Genomic DNA, 18,333 nt, shown 5'->3' with positions numbered 1-18,333 from the left:
AGTACTTATATCGATGGTGGAAGTCTCAATTGGCGTAAGGACAAAATACCGAAAATCACTTTTAAACATAGAAAATTAGAGTTTTTTCTCTGTCGATTGGTAGTATTCAAGTTACGATACGCCCCTTACTTTTGCTGTTATCAACATTTATTATTTTAAAATAAAATAGCTTAAGGACTGATATAAAATATTGAGCTGAAAAATGGCGTAAATGTATTATTTTAATATTTGGGTCGTAAGGGGCTGTGGCAGTCTCATATGTCCTTTACGACTCGGCTCATGTCGTTAAAAAAAAACCAACAAATATAATAAAGGGCGTATGGGTCAATTATTGTTTCATTGCCCTTTACACCCCAACATTTTATAACGAATAAGATAAAAAAGCAAGAAGTTGTTGGCGAACCTTACCGCCTGTACCTATTTCTTGTACCTAACATCAAAATACTAACGCGTCTACCTACCTTCCACGCGCCGAGCGTTTGCGCATTGCACATTCGGTCAGTCGTGTCAGACACGTTCAAACACGGAGGACGTATTTGATTGCCTACGTTTGTTTTTTGTCAACGCGCGTATTTTTTTATAAGATGCCAAAAGCAACAAAAAAAAGAAGATTAAGTTGATGGATCCCCTAATGGCTTGACGTCGAGCTAACATTTCCGTAATGGAATTTCAGTCAAGGTGTGAGGTAAATTTCTCTTAGCTACTTTGTTTATTAAGCTGTCCTGACAGATCCTAATAAAGGAAGCCTGTGCCCAGCAGTGGGACGTATATAGGCCGAGATGATGATGCATACATAATAATAATTGGCCTGTATAATTAATTATGTATGTTGAGGGTTAAAATGGTATAATCGGAACGTCGTAAGGGACATTAAAAAACAGCAATTTATAAAATAATAAATACTTTTATGGCGTAAGGGTATAAAAAGCAAGAGCTAGAGTAAATTGTCGTCGTAAGGGGCAGTAGCAAACAGACATTTAAAAAAAAGTGTAATTGGTACGTCGTAAGGGGCATTAAACAACAGCAACTTATAAAATAAGGAATACTCTTATGGCGTAAGGGACATCAAAAGCTAAAACTAGAGTAAATTGTTGGTCGTAAGGACAGTAACAAACAGACATTTAAAAATTGAGGTTACTTTATGGGTGTAACTTAAATTAAAATACCTAGCTTGCTTCTTTTAGTTCATTAAAATACCTTGTTAATGTTAGGTCGTAGGAGGCATCAAAACAGATGGGTTTTAGAACTTGTAGTGATTGAAACAACAACTCAAGCAAGCATACTCCCAAATGTGCAAGAAATAGTGCAAGCAAGCGTGCAAGAAAGCATGCAAGCAAGCATGCAAGCAAGCAAGCAAGCAAGCAAGCATGTAAGCAACCACCTAAGCAGGCTTGCAAGTGAGCATGTAATTTGTCAATCAAATCAACAAACATGCAATTTTATCGGCCTGGGTTAGATGAACATCGCGGGTTACCCCGATCCCGCGATGACAGGTCTATGGTATCTCCTCCAGCGCTCATGAAGCGGGCTGGCGTCCCACTCCCTCACAGCTGCAATCAGTGTGTTAGAGGAAGCATAAATAGTGCAAGCATGCATGCAAGCAAGCGTGAAGCCAGAAGGCAAGCATGCATGCAAACAAAAAATCAAGCAAGAATACTCCCAAATGTGCAAGAAATAGTGCAAGCAAGCATGCAATCAAACATGCAAGCAAGCATGCAAGCAAGCAAGCAAGCATGTAAGCAATAATGCAAGCAAGCAGAGTTAGTACGCCAGTGGTGTAGTGAAAATCATTTCATCATCATCGTCATCAACAACATCATCAGTTCGTTTATCGCTACCCCCGGAACTATGCTATTTCCGGGATAAAAACTTATTTACTTGGCGATTTTTTAACAGCTGCAATATCTTCCTTGCCCCTCTCAGCTATAAACAAACAAGTCAGCCATAGCCGAGCATTTGTTGGAGTCAGGACCAAACCACTGGATTGAGCTTCACAATCCCAAAATTCTGTCCACGGAACGTCATTTCTACTCAAGAATGGTACGTGAAGCAGTTGAAATAAAAAGCATAAAATGTCAACCGGGACGATGGATATAAGCTTTCATCTTCGTGGAATCCTGTTATTAATAAGTGTCGACGTCAGGATGAGTGTTGTGAATCGGTGTGAGGGGTGACAAATAAAAATCACCAATTGCGGGTAGTTCGTGATACGAGTGCTGGTACTATTAGTGATCAAGTGCGGGTAGTTCGAAGGACTCGCGCTGCTAGGCAGACTTGACACCCCACACTTCAGTCCACTCGTGACCACGGCAACTGCAATGTTGCCGAAACGTCGAGGTAAATATTACTCGTGTGTGTTAGCGTGATAAGTCCCGTTGGTGGTACTTTGACTATGAGTGAGAATCACGAAGTTTAAAACGTATAAAAATTTATTTGAGTTTTATTTAACTTTTAACTTATAATGTCCATTTAAAGAAAATGTTACAAATTACATATTTTTAAGGGGACGTACAAAATTATGGCTTTTGCGCGTTATTTTAAATAATTAAAGTGGTTTCTTTGAGTTAATTCACCATTTTTTTTATTTTTCTACAGGAACTTACGTCCAAATATGTAGCAAATAAAATATAAAATGTCCTATAAGACCAAAATCGGTTACTACATTATTTATTTATTTACGGTTTATGGGTGTAAGGGGCTATGACACCGTTATCACGGGCGTAAGGGACAGCTATTTTCTTATTAAGCTTTTTACGAAAATGTCTATAGTTTCACGTTGAAAAGCAAGAAAATTCAAGATTTCGTAATTATAACGTTCTGCTAAGTTAAACATTAACAATGCTGTGAGTGTTTGAAAATTACCAAAAACTTCTTTCGCTCTCCTGAAAAGTAGCATTTTGTCCCTTACGTCAATTGAGACTTCCACCATCGATAATTTAAGCCTACGCAGTAACAAGATCAAAAAAGTCTTGAATTTAATGTACCTAGTGTTTTATTTGTTCAGAAATATTTATAACATACTAAACATTCACTTAATTATTCACACAACTAGATATACAGCGTGTATTTTTGATACTACCTCAAACTTTAAGGGCAGTTAGCGAAGGCCCTAATAATCACATTTTATTACGAGGTTTTAGTAAAAAAAATATTATTTTCCATACAAAATTAATTAGCACTCAATGTATCACTACGCGATACTACTATGTTTTTATTCAAAACGCCGCACTTGTTGACGTGACAGCTGTCACAGAACGCTTCTCTCTCGTATCAAATTATTGTACGCATTACATTGCTGCTCGAAAATATTTTAAAAATGAATTATGCTCTGTTAGTTAATTGTAAATTAGCAATTTGTTTAGATATCGGTTCACAGCACTTAAATCTTCGTCTGGTAACAGTTTAAGGTAGTATGAAAAATACACGCTGTATTTTTTACTGTCTTTAAACAGAGAAGTTCAAAATTGTTTTTCTTATTTTTTTACTAATATATTTCATTTCCCTTATTATTAATCCTCACATCTACCACTAAACTACATGGCAACTGCTTTTATCTTTCCAAAATTCATGATTAATCAGATAAACCTAGTGCCATCCACGAAGACGCAAAATTAGACATTAATGTACTTGTAATAAGAACCACGGCACGCGTCATCGTGCATGACTCTACATATACAATAATCAGTGTCACACAGTCATAAGCTACGTTTCCACCAGAGTTGCCCGAAGATGCCATGGGGGGAATATGTTTGACATGAACCAATATGCCAGGAATAGGTACGCTAGGCGAGGATAGGTTTAGAGAAGTTTCCCTGCCGGCCGCGCGGCCGCGTAAGGTATTCGTTTGGGATATTGCTGTCTTTATCGCTCGTGACATATGCGCTCGCAGCCGTCCCTCATGCCTTCCGCAACGACGTAAGTAATTTATATCGAGATAGCTGTAGGCTTTCAAGATTGGGCGGAAGAATTTTGGTTTTTTTTTTTTTATAATTATATTTTCTATGCCTGTGGTTTTCGATTTTTGTAAAAATGCTTTATTATTCTGTAATTCTTGTGTAAAGTTGACATCTTTATTTTGGTAGATTTTGAGCTCCTGTAATTCTGATATTACACATTTATATGAAAATCTGAAAAACCACAGGCATAGATAATTGATAATTACGTCTAGTCCATACTTACAAAATTTCATCTATTTCTGTTGCCTAGTTTTCAAATGAGACCGGGACTACGTTTGGTCTCTACCTACACCGTATCATGTCATGACCGTAATAGGATCGTGTCGACGGAGTGTCAAACGGAATGTCAAACGCATACATGACACGCGACGACGACAGTTGGTTACCGAAACGTGCTAGTGGGCAGTCTCGTACTTTTCGATACAAAGAACATATTTTTGCCCGATACGGTTAATGAAGCGTTTCTATTGGTTCATGACAAACATTATTACTCGGTGGTGGTAGTTTTTTTTGACATTAATAAATGCTTGTTGTAGCCTAAATTTAATAAAGATACTTTGACTTTGACTTTGAATTTGATTTGACTTTGACTCGTAACGCATTCTTGCACATCACCACCAGAGGGTGGAACGCAGCCTAAACAGCTGTCCATGTACAGTCGAGTTCATAAGCTTGTGAGCAAAAATTTGATCAAAAATATCTGTACACGACTATTGTTAACGGCGTAGAAGCATTTTCAGATATTTTTGATAAAATTTTTGCTCACAAGTTTATAAACGCGACTGTACGTATTTCCACGGAAGCACATAAAACGTGAGCTGTCCAACCAATCGCACACGGACGAAGCTACAATCCTACAATTAAATTTCACTCCATATTTATATGACATATTGATTTGTCAAAAATACCCATATTTTGCTTCCATACAAGCGATCCATCGCGGCCAATACGCTGTGTAACCCATCAATAATATCTAGATAATTGCAAAAAGACGTGCCGCAAATAAAAACGGATGGAGTAAGGACTTTCAGCACTAGCGTTTCGCGTGACATGCCCGACATGTACTTGATGAAGAGTAATAACCTCAGCACCAGGATAAAATGAGCCTTCCCGCTTTGCACAATGACTGAAAGGTCTCCGAATTGAAAGGGATCTGGAAGTGCTGAAAGGTCAACGTTTATTGGTGGATGTTAAAATATAAACAGCTTTTTGTATGTTTTGACATTAATGAGAAATTCGGGTGGTGTTGGTTTATTTGGAACATAATATTCAGATAACGGGTGTAACTGTTTTTTTTATTTTTTCCTACGATTCTGCGGTGGATTTTTGGTCATAGTTGGTCTGCGCGCGAAGTGCAGTAGGTTTGCTTTCAGTTTGTACAGACTGTTTCGCAGTGTGCATCAAAATTGTAGGAGTTTATTTAATTTCCACTAGCACTGTATACTCTATGCTAGCTTCTTTCTAAGGTTAACCACAAGTAAAGCATATTTTCTCTTCCTTCATTATTCAACCTGCTAAAGCAAGCACCATCTTAGGTCACATTTTGGTTCCATTAGATGCTATTGTAGTCAGAGATAAGCATCATACCATGCTACTATTTAGTAAATATTATAAATGCAAAAGTTTGTGTACGTGTACGTTTGTTACTCTGTAACGGCTGGACAGATTTGAATGTAATGTGGTGAGATGTGGAATAACACAAACGCTGTTTTTTGCCCGATATTTCTACGAGATCAGGATAAAATCTCAAAATTTCGACGACTAGGCTTTAGAGTCAGTTAGAAATTTGGAACAGTTACTTAAGATGCAACGTTAATGAAAACCAGGATGTAATTTTTGAAAATTCCCATGGAAATTTAGTACAATTTCGGTTTTTTAATTCACCTGTCAGATCTAAACGTTTACGCGTGCGAAGCCGTGGGTAGTTAAGTCTAGTATTTAAAATAGATAAGTATTTAAAAAAGTTTAAAACAATACCATCTCTAAAAGTTTTTATTCAAACAGCCCGTTTTTTAACTTTTTTAACTCCTTGTGGCCCTCAAAGCAATTTATACCGATTGAAATAAGAATAAATGAAACTCATAATGTTTGCCAATCGCCTCGTATTGAACGATGCGAGCTTCGTTAATCCAATGAATGAATAGATCGTTCATTCATTCGCACAGTGGTGCTCTGCCGCGATACGGTTAGTTATCTAAAAAATACTTTCGGATTGGAAATGACACTCCAATAACAGTTCAATCGAGAGAAACTTGCATTTTGGAAATGAAAACTTTTTCTGTCGTTTCAGTAGTTACAAAGTAATTTTTTTATCAATTTCGTTTTCAATGGCTAGATGTTTTATTTTTGCTGAAGTTGTTATATTAACATCGATTTTATTAATATCAGAGATACTTAAGTACCTGTACAATTTCAAGTCAATAGCAGTTTAATCTTGTTTTGGAGTCAGTCAAAATTGCGGTTTAAATATGTGTGCCATAGAATGTTGAACTTGCTTTATGGGTTGACTTTATGTTTCAAATATGCAGTTAAAAAGTTATAGCGCTGTAACATACGGACAGAGAGAAAAACGAGAATCAGTTACCTATAGGATCCTGTTGGACATCCTTTGGGCAAGTAACCCAAAAAAAAAATATGATTTCGGACTACAGTGCAGCGGTACCAATCCAATCCTATTTAACTTGTTTTACTGGCAACAGTTGTAACGGTATTGCAAATAAATTAAATTGGATTCCGATGAGACAAGTCAAAGATAGAGCTTCAGAGTTCACATTATTTCGGGTCGCTGAACTAAGTCTCCAACAAAAACATAAAGCTGCAAAGTTGAAAAGGTCAATCAACTCGCCGAAATAACCAGCTGTCAAGGTGAAAAGTAAATTTTTAGTTGAAAGTTGTCAGCCGGTGCTGGTTTAATAATTTGTCTGCTTGTTACAGTTCTCCCCTGAAAAGGGCCTGAAGGGGGCGAGTGGTATTAAAACTCTGCAACCTGGAGAACAACGATTGGCTGCCATCTATATGTCGGCGGCCGATCGTAAAATCCGCCAGATCACGAAATTCCTAGGCATATCGTGAAACGCCGCCATTTCATGATATGCCTAAACGTTGGCCAGGCATATCACGATGTGCCTGAGAAATAATACAGCAGATCGATTAGAGCAACGCATTCGTCGATATTCCTAGCTCTATACCGGGCACATCGTAAAATAGTTTCTTATTTGGCCACTGGTGGCGCTGCGTATGCAATGGCGGCCGTGACCAGCTGACCGGCCGTGTTTGTTTAGCGCGTGAAAATGTCGGCGTCGCAACAAAATGATCTTTAAACCGAAAATAGTGATTGAATTCAAAATAGAAGTGCAAAAGAAGCTTTTGAACATCAGCTCCGTTCTTTTTATGTGAATCAAACGAATTCTGTGCACAATGTGAAAAAATCATGGCGTCTGCCCGTATTTTAGAGGTTAGTATTTTGTTGGTAAATAAAGTATTCACTAGTTTTTATTTTATTTATATAGAAAAATTTAGGTACGACGAGCGAAGCGAGGAGTGGTTAGTATTAATTGTGATCACGACGCACGAGCCGAGCGAGCGAAGCGAGCGTGCCGCGGCAGCGGCCGGCGAAGTGCCAGAACCGATATGGCGGCGTTTCATGATATGCCTAGGAATTTCATGATCTGCCTAAACTGGCCAAATCATGAAATGGCGGCGCTTCATGATATGCCTAGGAATTTCATGATCTGCCTAAACGTCACTAGGCGAATCGCTAAACGGTTAGTTTTGAACGATATGGCGGATGTCCCTTAGCCAATTCATGAAATGGCGGCATTTCACGATATGCCTAGGAATTTCGTGATCTGGCGGATTTTACGATCGGCCGCCGACATATATACTGTGTGTGTGGTGCAATGTGGTCGTAGCGGGTGAGGTGCTCAATCTATCGGAGCAGCATTACGTTTTAACCAATTCATTACACTAGATTAAGGTTAATAATGACCAGAACATAAAATTTGGCATGAATATAAGTTTTTGGTAAAAAAAATATTTTTTAATACAAGATTTTTTTTGCTGACTGTACTATTTATTGACCGTACTTATATTGTCACCCAAACTACATTTGCATACCTAATTTCAAGTCAATGTCATTAACTGTTGAAGAGTTTCTTCTGGTGGAGACGATCCTGGCCGGACTACCAGGATGTTACTACCAGATTACTGTATTGTTACGCAATTTACATAAACAAGTATGCCAAATTTCAAGTCAATCCGACAGCTGGAAGTTGGTCTAATTGAACTTGCAAGATTTGATTACAGACAGGCAGACAGATAACGGGACAGGTGAAACTAAATAAAAGCTTGTTATAAGATCAGCAACTATTCAGTGAGTTCGGAACACATCATAATGAATCTCGAATGGAGACCTCGTATCGTAAGCGCAGCGTAGGAAGACCACTAACGAGATTGACGGACGCCCTGGATAAAGCCGCGATTCACGGTGGATGCAAGCCACTTCCAACCGAAGCAACTGGAGGTTTATGCGTGAGACCTATGTCCAGCAGTGTAGATGTCACAGTTGATATGATGATGATGACTAAGGCCCGGAATTTTGCGTTTAATTTATCTATAAATAAAATACCACTTACAAGCAAATACCTACTTAGGTTATCAACTTTGCAGGTGGTACATAGGACCTTGTGCAAGGTCCGCCCGGATTGCTACCACCATCTTGCTCGCTAATCCTGCCGTGAAGCATCAGTGCTTAAACTGTTGTGTTTCGGCGTGGAGAGTAAGACAGCCGGTGAAATTACTGGCACTTGAGGTATCCCATCTTAGGCCTCTAGGTTGGCAACGCATCCGCAATACGGTGTTGCAGATGTTTATGGGCGGTGGTGATCTCTTACCATCAGGAGACACACTTGCTCGTTTGCCCTCCAGTCGAATAAAAAAAAACTCTTATATATATATCTAATATGTATTCGTAGTTATAGTGATTTCAATAAGGCAATTTAAACGGATTAAACTTTCCGATATTTCGAACTTTTTTCATCATTGAACGCTGACAAAAGTACAGTCGAACAAATTGAATCATGACCCGGGCGTAACCTTTCTATAATCAATTTCACTATGATTTCCTAGACAAAAGTATGAGATGTCAACATGACATTAGTAACACAAAGGTTCCACCCTGCCTGGGTCTTCAATTTGTTCGACTGTACATCATCATCATCCCAGCTATATACGTCCACTGCTGGGCACAGGCCTCCTCTCAGAGCAAGAGGTTCGACTGTACGTATCATCGGAAAGTTTGAGGTTTTATTTAACAGAAACATAAAAAAAAACTGACGATTTGTCGATAACATCGATAAAAAGCGGTGCTCTCTCCCTACAATCTGTTAATAGCCGCACGCAAAATTCCGGGCCCTAATGACGACATATATTTCGCTTTCCACCCAATAGGCATCGTAAAACTCCATCTAATTATACAGAAAACTAATAAGAACCGGGAAAGCATTCACACTCCGCTTCCCATACCAGCCAATATGGGCACTGCTGTCGCCTACTCCAATAACCAGCTTCATCCTCAGCCTAAGTTTAAATAATAGCACTCTAACACCAACACTTAAAGCACAGTATTAAATCCAATAGCTGCACTCCTAACTTGGTACACATTTTGCAGTTCATAGAAGCGTTAAGCTCTAATTTATACGGTGGTTTTTTGGTTTGTCTTGGAGAATTGATGTGTTCAATAAAGCATACGGAAAGTGCAAGTGCTAGTGGTTGATCGAGTATGTGGTTTTTAGTTCATTTCGCAGTTTATGAAGCGGTATATTTTATTCAGTGAGAATATCGATTTTAGTGCTGTTTTAAATAAACATGGTATCATCATCCCAGCCTATTTACGTCTCACTGCTGGGCACAGGCCTCCTCTCAGAATGAGAGGGCTTGGGCCGTAGTTCCCACGCGGGCCCAGTGCGGATCGGGAACTTCACACATACCACTGAATTACTTCACAGGTTTGTGCAGGTTTCCTCACGATGTTTTCCTTCACCGTAAAGCTCGTGGTAAATTTCAAATGTAATTTCGCACATGAATTTAGAAAAACTCACGGGTGCGGGCCGGGGTTTGAACCCACGAACCTCTGCTTGAGAGGCGATAGGTCAAACCACTAAGCCACCACGGCATGGTATGGTATACATACAATGTGTTTAGCCCAGAACGGGGATAATATTAAAACAGAAAGCTCTATAGATCACTGGTAATTGGATCATCATGGTCCCACTTAATTAAAATCAAAACTTAACTTTTGTTTTTTTTTCTAACAAACCTAATCGTAAATTCAATGTACGCCATCCTAGAACCCAACTGACGTCGCCTGTCACGCTACAAACATCAAACATTTTGCTTTACATTGCTTCTTCGAATAAACTTTTTTTTTTTTTTAATCTTTATTATTATGGAACTTTGATCAAACGATAATGAACATGTCAGTTCCCAAAGGCCTTGACTATAAAAAACACAACAACAGCTATAAGATTTAAATGAGTACCTAACAACTCGTGCCAAGAGGGACTGACATGTCCTCCAAACCATACCTACCACCGATCCCCTGCCACAGGGTGGCAAACCTGCGCACGGATTCTTTTACACAGAACTCGGAACAAATGCCTACACAAATCTGTACTCACTTATCTAAAAATCCGTATACAAATCTAGCAGCCTGCGACCAAGGCTCCGACAATATGGCTTGGAAAATACCAACATTTAAGATATTGACATTCCAAATTGAGTAAAACATATTCCTCTTGGCTCGAGTCCTTACACACTCCATTAATAAGTGGTAAACATCTTCAACGACATCGCACTCAATACAATTTGGAGACTCTGCCTTTCTCATTAAATGCGCAAACTTATTTAAAGGAACATGACCAGATCGAAGTCTATGCGCACAAATAACTTTTGCTCTGGAGAGACTAACAGAATCAAACCAAGGTACACGAGGAGGCTCAGACTGCATTGTCCTATACCAAATACCCTTGAACTGAGACCGGCTGTCGAAATGCTCTTTCCAGAGGTCATGACATTTGTTCTTATAACGCAAAATTACCTCAGAAAATTCAGGAGCAATCACGGTCTCTGTTCCTTCACTAACAGCAGACGCGGCTAGTCGATCAGCTTCCTCGTTGCCTACTAAGCCAATATGTGAAGGGATCCACTGAATTTTTAAACACTTGCCAGAATTTTGGAAGGAATAAATCAGTTCCAAAATTCTGTAAGCCGTAGAAGAACAACGCTTCCCCGACGTACAACGAGCTATATGTTGAATCGCACTTTTGCTGTCGGTTAAAATCACTATGTTATGATAACCTAATACATGAACATACGACAAGGCCTCATAAATAGCACAAAGCTCTGCAGACATAATTGATAACCCGTGAGAGATTTTAAATTGTGCCTTTTTATTACAAATAGGATCAAAAAATGCTACTCCTAACTTATCGCCACACTTGATCCATCAGTAAATATTTTATGAAAACTGGAATACTTTCTTTCCAGCTCTAAGTGTTTTTTTTATGGTATAGGGGGCAAACGAGCAGGCGGATCGCCTGATGGTAAGCGATTACCGTCGCCCATGGACACCTGCAACACCAGAAGAGTCACAAGTGCGTTGCCGGCCTTTAAGGTAGGAGTACGCTCTTTTCTTGAAAACTTGAAGGTCATAGCGGTCCGGGAATACCGCAGGCGATAGCTCATTCCAGAGTTTTGCTGTGCGAGGCAGGAAATTTCTGGAAAAACGCACAGTAGAGGACCGCCAACATCTAAATGGTGAGGATGGAAGTGTTGTCGCGTAGGTCGGTGGCGAAAAGGATGCGGCAGGGATCAACCCGAATAACTCCTCGGAGCACTCCCCGTTGTACATGCGATAGAGGATGCACAGTGAAGCTACATCTCTACGCAGCGCCAAAGAGTCAAGTCGATCGGAAACTCGTTGGCAGCCGACTATTCGAGTCGCTCTCCGTTGTATGCGGTCCAGAGGGAGAAGCTGGTACTGGGAGCCCCCTGCCCACAGATGAGAGCAGTATTCCATATGTGGGCGAACCTGCGCCTTATAAAGCTGGAGGCGGTGGGCCGAAGTGTAATAAAAAATTATAAAACGAATTATTTTTAAAAGTCGCTGAAGTAATGTTGTTGAGTTTGAGGAGTTTTAATTATTTGCCCCTGTTATAGGCCACACACGGTATTCGCATTAGATGGTAAAAATGAAAATCTTACTTATAATAATGTTATAAATGAGAAGGTTAAATGTTTGGTTGTTACCCTTTTACGTATAACATTTTAAACTTTCGTGATTCTCACTCATAGTCAAAATACCATAAACGGGACTTATCACGCTATTATTTACACAAGTAATATTTACCTCGACGTTTCGGCAACGTTACAGTTGCGTGGTCACGAGTAGACTGAAATGTGAGGTGTCAAGTCTGCCTAGGCGCGAGTTCTTCGAACTACCTGCACTAATAGTGCCGGCACTCGTATCACGAACTACCCGCACTTGTTCACTTTTATTAGTCACCCTATCACACCGACACACAACACTAACAACGTCCGATCGTCCCTCCGAACATTCATCCCGACGCCGACACTCATTATAACAGGATTCCACGAAGATGAAAGCTTATACCCATCGTCCCGGTTGAAATTCTTATGCTTTTTATTTCAACCGCTTCACGTACCATTCTTGATTAAAAATGACGTTCCGTGGACAGAATTTTGGGGTCATTATTACTTGTGTAATAATAGCGTGATAAGTTCCGTTTTGTGGTATTTTGACCCTTTTACGTCTAAAGTACTTAGCTGTTGGTTATGAAGAACTGGACTGGTCTCCGGTACTGGTAATGGTACTTCCTTATTTAAAAATACAAAGGCTTTGTGCTGACCGTACGTCACCCACATTAATAAATATCTGTCAGGGCCGTGCGCAAAAATATCTGAGACGTCCTATCGGCCCTGGAAATAAAGTCTATCAGATATTTAGTCACGCTTTCTTGTGTCTGACAGAGATGGCGCCGGTGTCTATGTCTAGACGTGACAGAGTACTGGCAAAGACAGTGTACGATATGGTGCACTGGTTGTAATGAAGATAGCTATAACACTAACTGAACACTCCTAAGATATTAAAGTACCTATTTATCTAGCCCGATTTATCACAATTTTAGGAAGCGGCGCTCGGTAGGCCTGACATTTTAGAACAAAAACACTCGCTGACGGCGACGTTTTCAAAGCTGGCGCACACTGTAAACATAGGGCAAGTGCTTTAGCACTCTTCTACCAAAGGCAGGGGAGCGACGCGAGACGCTGACCGGCGCAGCGTGCCGCTTTGAGTAGAGATCTCGACGACTCTCGTTCGCCCGTCTCTTCCTGGAAAAACCTTCGAAATTTTACCTCGTTGCCAGACATTGCGTGGGGAGTCGGGGTCCACGACCAGCACAAGATCACCAGGACGGAGAGACCTCTGCTCCTGCTGCCACCTCTTTCTCGGCAGCAGTTGTGGCAGAAACTCCTTCAGCCATCTCTTCCAGTACATGTCGGCTAACCTCTGGGCCGTTCTCCACCTCTTTCTCAAACTCAAATCAGAGTCGTTAAACATACCAGCTGGCGGCAAATTCGATGAGGATCCTATTAAAAAATGATTAGGCGTAAGTGCCTCAGAACTACCGGGCTCTACAGAGACGTGAGTAAGAGGTCGGCCATTAACGATACCTTCTACCTCGGTGAGCAGTGTAGCCAAGACCTCGTCTCTGGGTGCACGTTCCTTTAGTATCACGCGTAGGGCGGTCTTGACACTTCTAATAAGGCGCTCCCACGCCCCCCCCCAATGGGGGCTGCAGGGCGGGATAAAGGTCCATTGTGCGCCATTATTGACAGCTTCAGTCTTCACTGCCTCATTATCTATCTCCTCCATGGACTTTTTAAGTTCTTTGTCAGCAGCTCGCAGGTTAGTGCCGTTGTCTGAATAGACAAATCGAGGCCAGCCGCGTCTAGACGCCATTCTACGAAGAGCCATTATAAGTGCGTCTGAAGTAAGTGAGTGCACTATTTCGACGTGAATAGCGCGAACCGTAAGACAAGTGAAGAGAACTCCATACCTTTTCTCGCGACGCCTACCCACAACGACCTCCATGGGGCCGAACAGATCCACTCCGCAAAAGGTGAACGGCCTCTGGTGATGAGCCATGCGCGCTTCTGGTAAGTCACCCATTCTTGGAATCTGCGGCTTAGCCTTTCTCAATCTACAAAGCATGCAACGGGATGCAACATACTTAACAGTCGGTCTTAATCTAATTACCCAATATTTCTGTTTCAGGTCGTTGACGATGGACTCGGGCTGACCGTGCGCTGCCTTCACGTGGTAGTGCCGCACCAGCAGCCTCGTCGTCGGATGTGACCCGTCGAGAATGAACGGTCTTTTCGTTTCCAGGGCGACTTCCGGAGCAGCATCAATGCGGCCGCCGACACGCAGGAGACCATCTTGATCTAGATAGGGCGACAAGGTGAGTAGCCTACTATCCCGCGATATCATTTTATTCCTTTTTATTTCAGCGATCTCCTTACCGAAGCTCTCCGCCTGTGCGTGCCGCAGCAGTAGCCGCTCGGCGCGATCCATGCTTGCGCAGTCGTCGTCAACGCAGGTAAGTTTCCTACACTTACCTATAAATTTTAGGACAGCAGCAGTGGACCTCAGCAGCCGCAACCAGGATGAAAATCGATCAGGGTTAGGTACAGGTAATTCTGACCCCTTTAATTCGATTGTATTTACATACCCAGAAAATACCTCTTTACTTTCAGGCTCTAAGAAATTTACTGGCCAATAGCGTTCATCCGAATATAAAAATTGAGGACCCTTAAACCAGTCATTTAAAAATAAATTGTAGTCAAATACCTCCCTGGTAGCTATATCGGCCACATTCAATTTAGTGGGGACATATCTCCATTCCGATACACTAGTAAGGTCATCGATCTCGCCTAGTCGATTTGCTTCGAATGCCTTGTAGTTGCGGGAGCTGTTGTTCAACCAATGCAACACGGTGGTCGAGTCGCACCAAAAGTAACGCCGCGCGACGTCCAGCTTATGTGCCTTCTGAATAGCGTCAGCCAACCGTGCCGCTAATAACGCCGCTTGCAACTCTAAGCGAGGCACTGTCAGGGACTTAACAGGCGCAACCCTACACTTACTGGCTACAAATGCTATTTTAATTTCACCTTCGTCGTACCAGCGCCAATAAGCGACCGCGCTCATTGCTTTAACTGCGGCATCACTAAACACGTGTAATTCTAAGTTCATATAACTTGCATTTTTACTTTTAGCATTCGCAGCAGGCAGCGGTGTCGGTGAGCGCGCGGCGGGCTTCGTAGCACTAGTTTCGCCGGCGGCGTAGGCGTCTACGCGCGGCTGCGTCGTAGCGCTCGTAGCAGAGGGCTGCGGGAAGGCGCTCGCGCCGTCAGCGACCAGTTTATTCTCCATCTCGCTCGCACTATAATAATACCTAGGCACACGTATTTTATTTATAATTTTAAGGAGTTCGATCCACTCACACCATTTCTTGTAAATATCATTTGGGATTTCGTTATCCCATCCGATATCTAAACGCCACGTATCCTGGAGCATAATCCGACCTTGGATTATAAAGGGCGACAAAAACCCAAAAACGTCAAATATTGACATTATAACACGAAGCATTATTCTTTTTGTCGGCCTTTGCTTGTGTTGAATTATGCAATCAGGAATACGTTTTAACGAGACATCGAACCCCAACTCGTCCGTACCTGGGTACCACAACAAACCAAGCGTGCGCTCACCTTCATACTGCTGGTCAATTTTGAATCGTACGGCTGCAGTACCTAAAGTTTCTTCCGGTATACTGTTTAGGACAGCAAGGCTGTTGCTGGTCCAGTTGCGGATCTCGAACCCGCCCTCCTTGTGTATGTTGGTGACGTCCCGTACCATCTGGACGGCCGTGGCCTCGTCGGGCAGGCTCTGGATGTAGTCATCCATGTAATGAGAATTGACTACAGCATCTACGGCGGCCGGCGACGACGACTCGTAGCGCAATGCATTTTTGTTTTTAATGAATTGCGCAACGAACGGAGAACATTTTGCGCCGAATATTAGGGATGTCATTACATAAGTTTTCACTGGGCCAGTAGGGTTGTCTCGCCACAGAAATCGAAGTGCGTTTTGGTCTTGTGGTTGGATCTTTACCCTGAGGAACATGTCTTTAATGTCTCCCGTTACAGCTACTTTATTTTCTCTAAAACGCAGCATAATTCCAAATAGCGAGCAGAGTAGATCCGGACCCTTATGCAGATAATCGTTAAGACACAAACCTTCAGTCGTATCTGCGGCGTCGAAGACCAAGCGCAGCTTTTTTTTATTGACATTATCTACGCCAAAATGTGGCAAATACCACGTCCTGTCGGTGCGTCGAGTGTCCTGTAGCTCCCTGGCAAAGGAATTTACAAATAAATGATCCACGCGTTCGGCGTACCTCTGAGCGTATCCGGTGTCCTTTTGCATTTTCCTTTCGATTCCGTTCAGCCTCTTGAGCGCGTTCGGATACGAGTCCGGCATCGAGCAATCGGGTCCCGCCAGGGCAGGCCGACGTGCCAGCGCCCGTCAACAAGCGTCGCCGTCTGCTCGAGCTGTTCAACGGCGCTCACATCGTCCCTGTTTTGCCGCGGCTTACCTGCCACTCCGATGGAGTCCACTGCGAACGAACGGCGCACCTCGTCGTGCAGGTCGCGGAGCGCGCGCGCGCTTCCGCGGGGCCCGGCCCCACCAGCAGCGCCGTCTGCGTGACCGCGCCCGCGCTCGCCCCCGCGCGAGGGACACTCACGTTCCCGTGAATGCACCACCTAATGGGGTGAGAGTAGCGGACGGCTCGCCTGTACTGCCCAACACTATTTGCAATGGTAACAATAAACTATAGTTGTCTTGACCTATTAAGACTTCGGGTTTGACATCGGCGTTACACATTTGATTTTTAATGTTTCCTAAATAGGGATATTTACTACAGTCGACAATACTTAAGTTTTGAATCGGTAAAGATAGCTCGGTAACACTACGTGCTTTAATATTATAAGTCTTATTGTCCATACCCGAGAGTTCAATATTCAATACTGTACTTTCACACCGTATGGCGTTGTCGCTCCAAGGCCCGCAAACGCGCATTGTCTCTCGGTGGCCGCGCAGCCCGGCGCGCGCCGCCAAGTCGGCACTGATCATGGTCACCGTCGAGCCGTCGTCGAGTAGAGCACTAGTGTTTATTGTTTGTCCGTCAGATGTATAAATACGAATAGGAACAACTTTTAGCAACACTTTATATTCGCTCGCGTTCACATTTGCGACGACTTCCGCAGGGGCGGCGGCCGCGACGGCGCGCGGGGCCGCGGGCGGGGCCGCAGCGCGGCCAGCAGCACCGGCACGTCTCGGGGCTCGGCGCGCGGCTCGGCGCGCGGCTCGGCGCGCTGCTCGGTGGATGGCTCGGTGTGCATATTCGCTCGGCGCACGTCGCTGCTTATGAAGTGTAGCAATTTATGATGCGCTTGGCCACAGTTATCTTTATCGCATACAGGTGCAGGGCAAGTTTCTCTATTGTGACGCGAGTCTAGGCACTTGTAGCAAATGCCATGGCGTTTGACATACTGCCATCGTGTTTTACGAAGCGCCTTTTTGAATTGCTTACACTCTGACAACTTATGTTTCGCTCCACGGCAAAACTGGCACTTCTCGTTCGGTTGATCGTGTTGTTGTAGTAGAACGGTTTGCGATCGGGTGTTGTTGTCGTGCTGTCTATATTTGTTCTGGTCGACGCGGTAGCTCATGGTATGAATATTAGCAGTAGTAGATATGCGTACAGCTTCGGTGTGTAAGAAGTCGGCTAATATCTCCAAACGTGACTTCAACCCAGCCTTTATCAAGGGGAAACTGTAGTCTGACCACTTTGAAATTAAAACAGTTGGAAGTTTCGACAAAATTAACGACACAACGCTCATGCCCTGTAAGTATTCGTCGCGTCCCACTGCTCTCACAGCTTCCACAAAGTTCTGCACCTTAACAGAAAATGGGACGATATCCTTCTGATATTCTAGGGACACAGGTTGCAATCTCTTAATGTCTTGCATGAGCCTGGATATTATGCAGTCTGGATCACCAAATCGTAGCTCTAATGTTTCCATCAATCGTTCAGGCGAAGTCGCACTGATTAGCAGAGCTGAGACTGCCTCTTTTGCAGGTCCACGAAGACACTTCCTTAGTCTCCAGAGGTTTCTTTGTGGCTAAAATGGCACACATCCGTCGATTCTTCATACGCCTTTTAAAGGCTAGCCA

At 42.7% G+C, this 18,333-nt stretch overlaps 2 protein-coding genes across 2 annotated transcripts; both read right to left on the bottom strand.

The window, feature by feature from the left end:
- Positions 1-13,260: 13,260 nt before the first annotated feature.
- On the bottom strand, positions 13,261-16,572 carry LOC141431529 (uncharacterized). The gene has a single exon (XM_074092714.1). The coding sequence runs from the start codon at positions 16,519-16,521 to the stop codon at positions 13,261-13,263; it is 3,261 nt and encodes a 1,086-aa protein (XP_073948815.1). The 5' UTR covers positions 16,522-16,572.
- Positions 16,573-17,339: 767 nt separating this feature from the next.
- Positions 17,340-18,182, bottom strand: LOC141431527 (uncharacterized). The gene has a single exon (XM_074092713.1). The coding sequence runs from the start codon at positions 18,180-18,182 to the stop codon at positions 17,340-17,342; it is 843 nt and encodes a 280-aa protein (XP_073948814.1).
- Between the last annotated feature and the right edge of the window lie 151 nt (positions 18,183-18,333).

This window comes from Choristoneura fumiferana, chromosome 9 (assembly GCF_025370935.1).
Source record: "Choristoneura fumiferana chromosome 9, NRCan_CFum_1, whole genome shotgun sequence".
NCBI classification, from domain to species: domain Eukaryota; kingdom Metazoa; phylum Arthropoda; class Insecta; order Lepidoptera; family Tortricidae; genus Choristoneura; species Choristoneura fumiferana.
Note: the sequence above shows the minus strand (reverse complement) of the source record. Positions and strands in the feature narration are given on the sequence as shown.

Excerpts from the sequence above, each read along its gene's own strand:
- LOC141431529 (XM_074092714.1), bottom strand. The coding sequence starts at position 16,521 with ATGCAAAAGGACACCGGATACGCTCAGAGGTACGCCGAACGCGTGGAT.
- LOC141431527 (XM_074092713.1), bottom strand. The coding sequence starts at position 18,182 with ATGGAAACATTAGAGCTACGATTTGGTGATCCAGACTGCATAATATCC.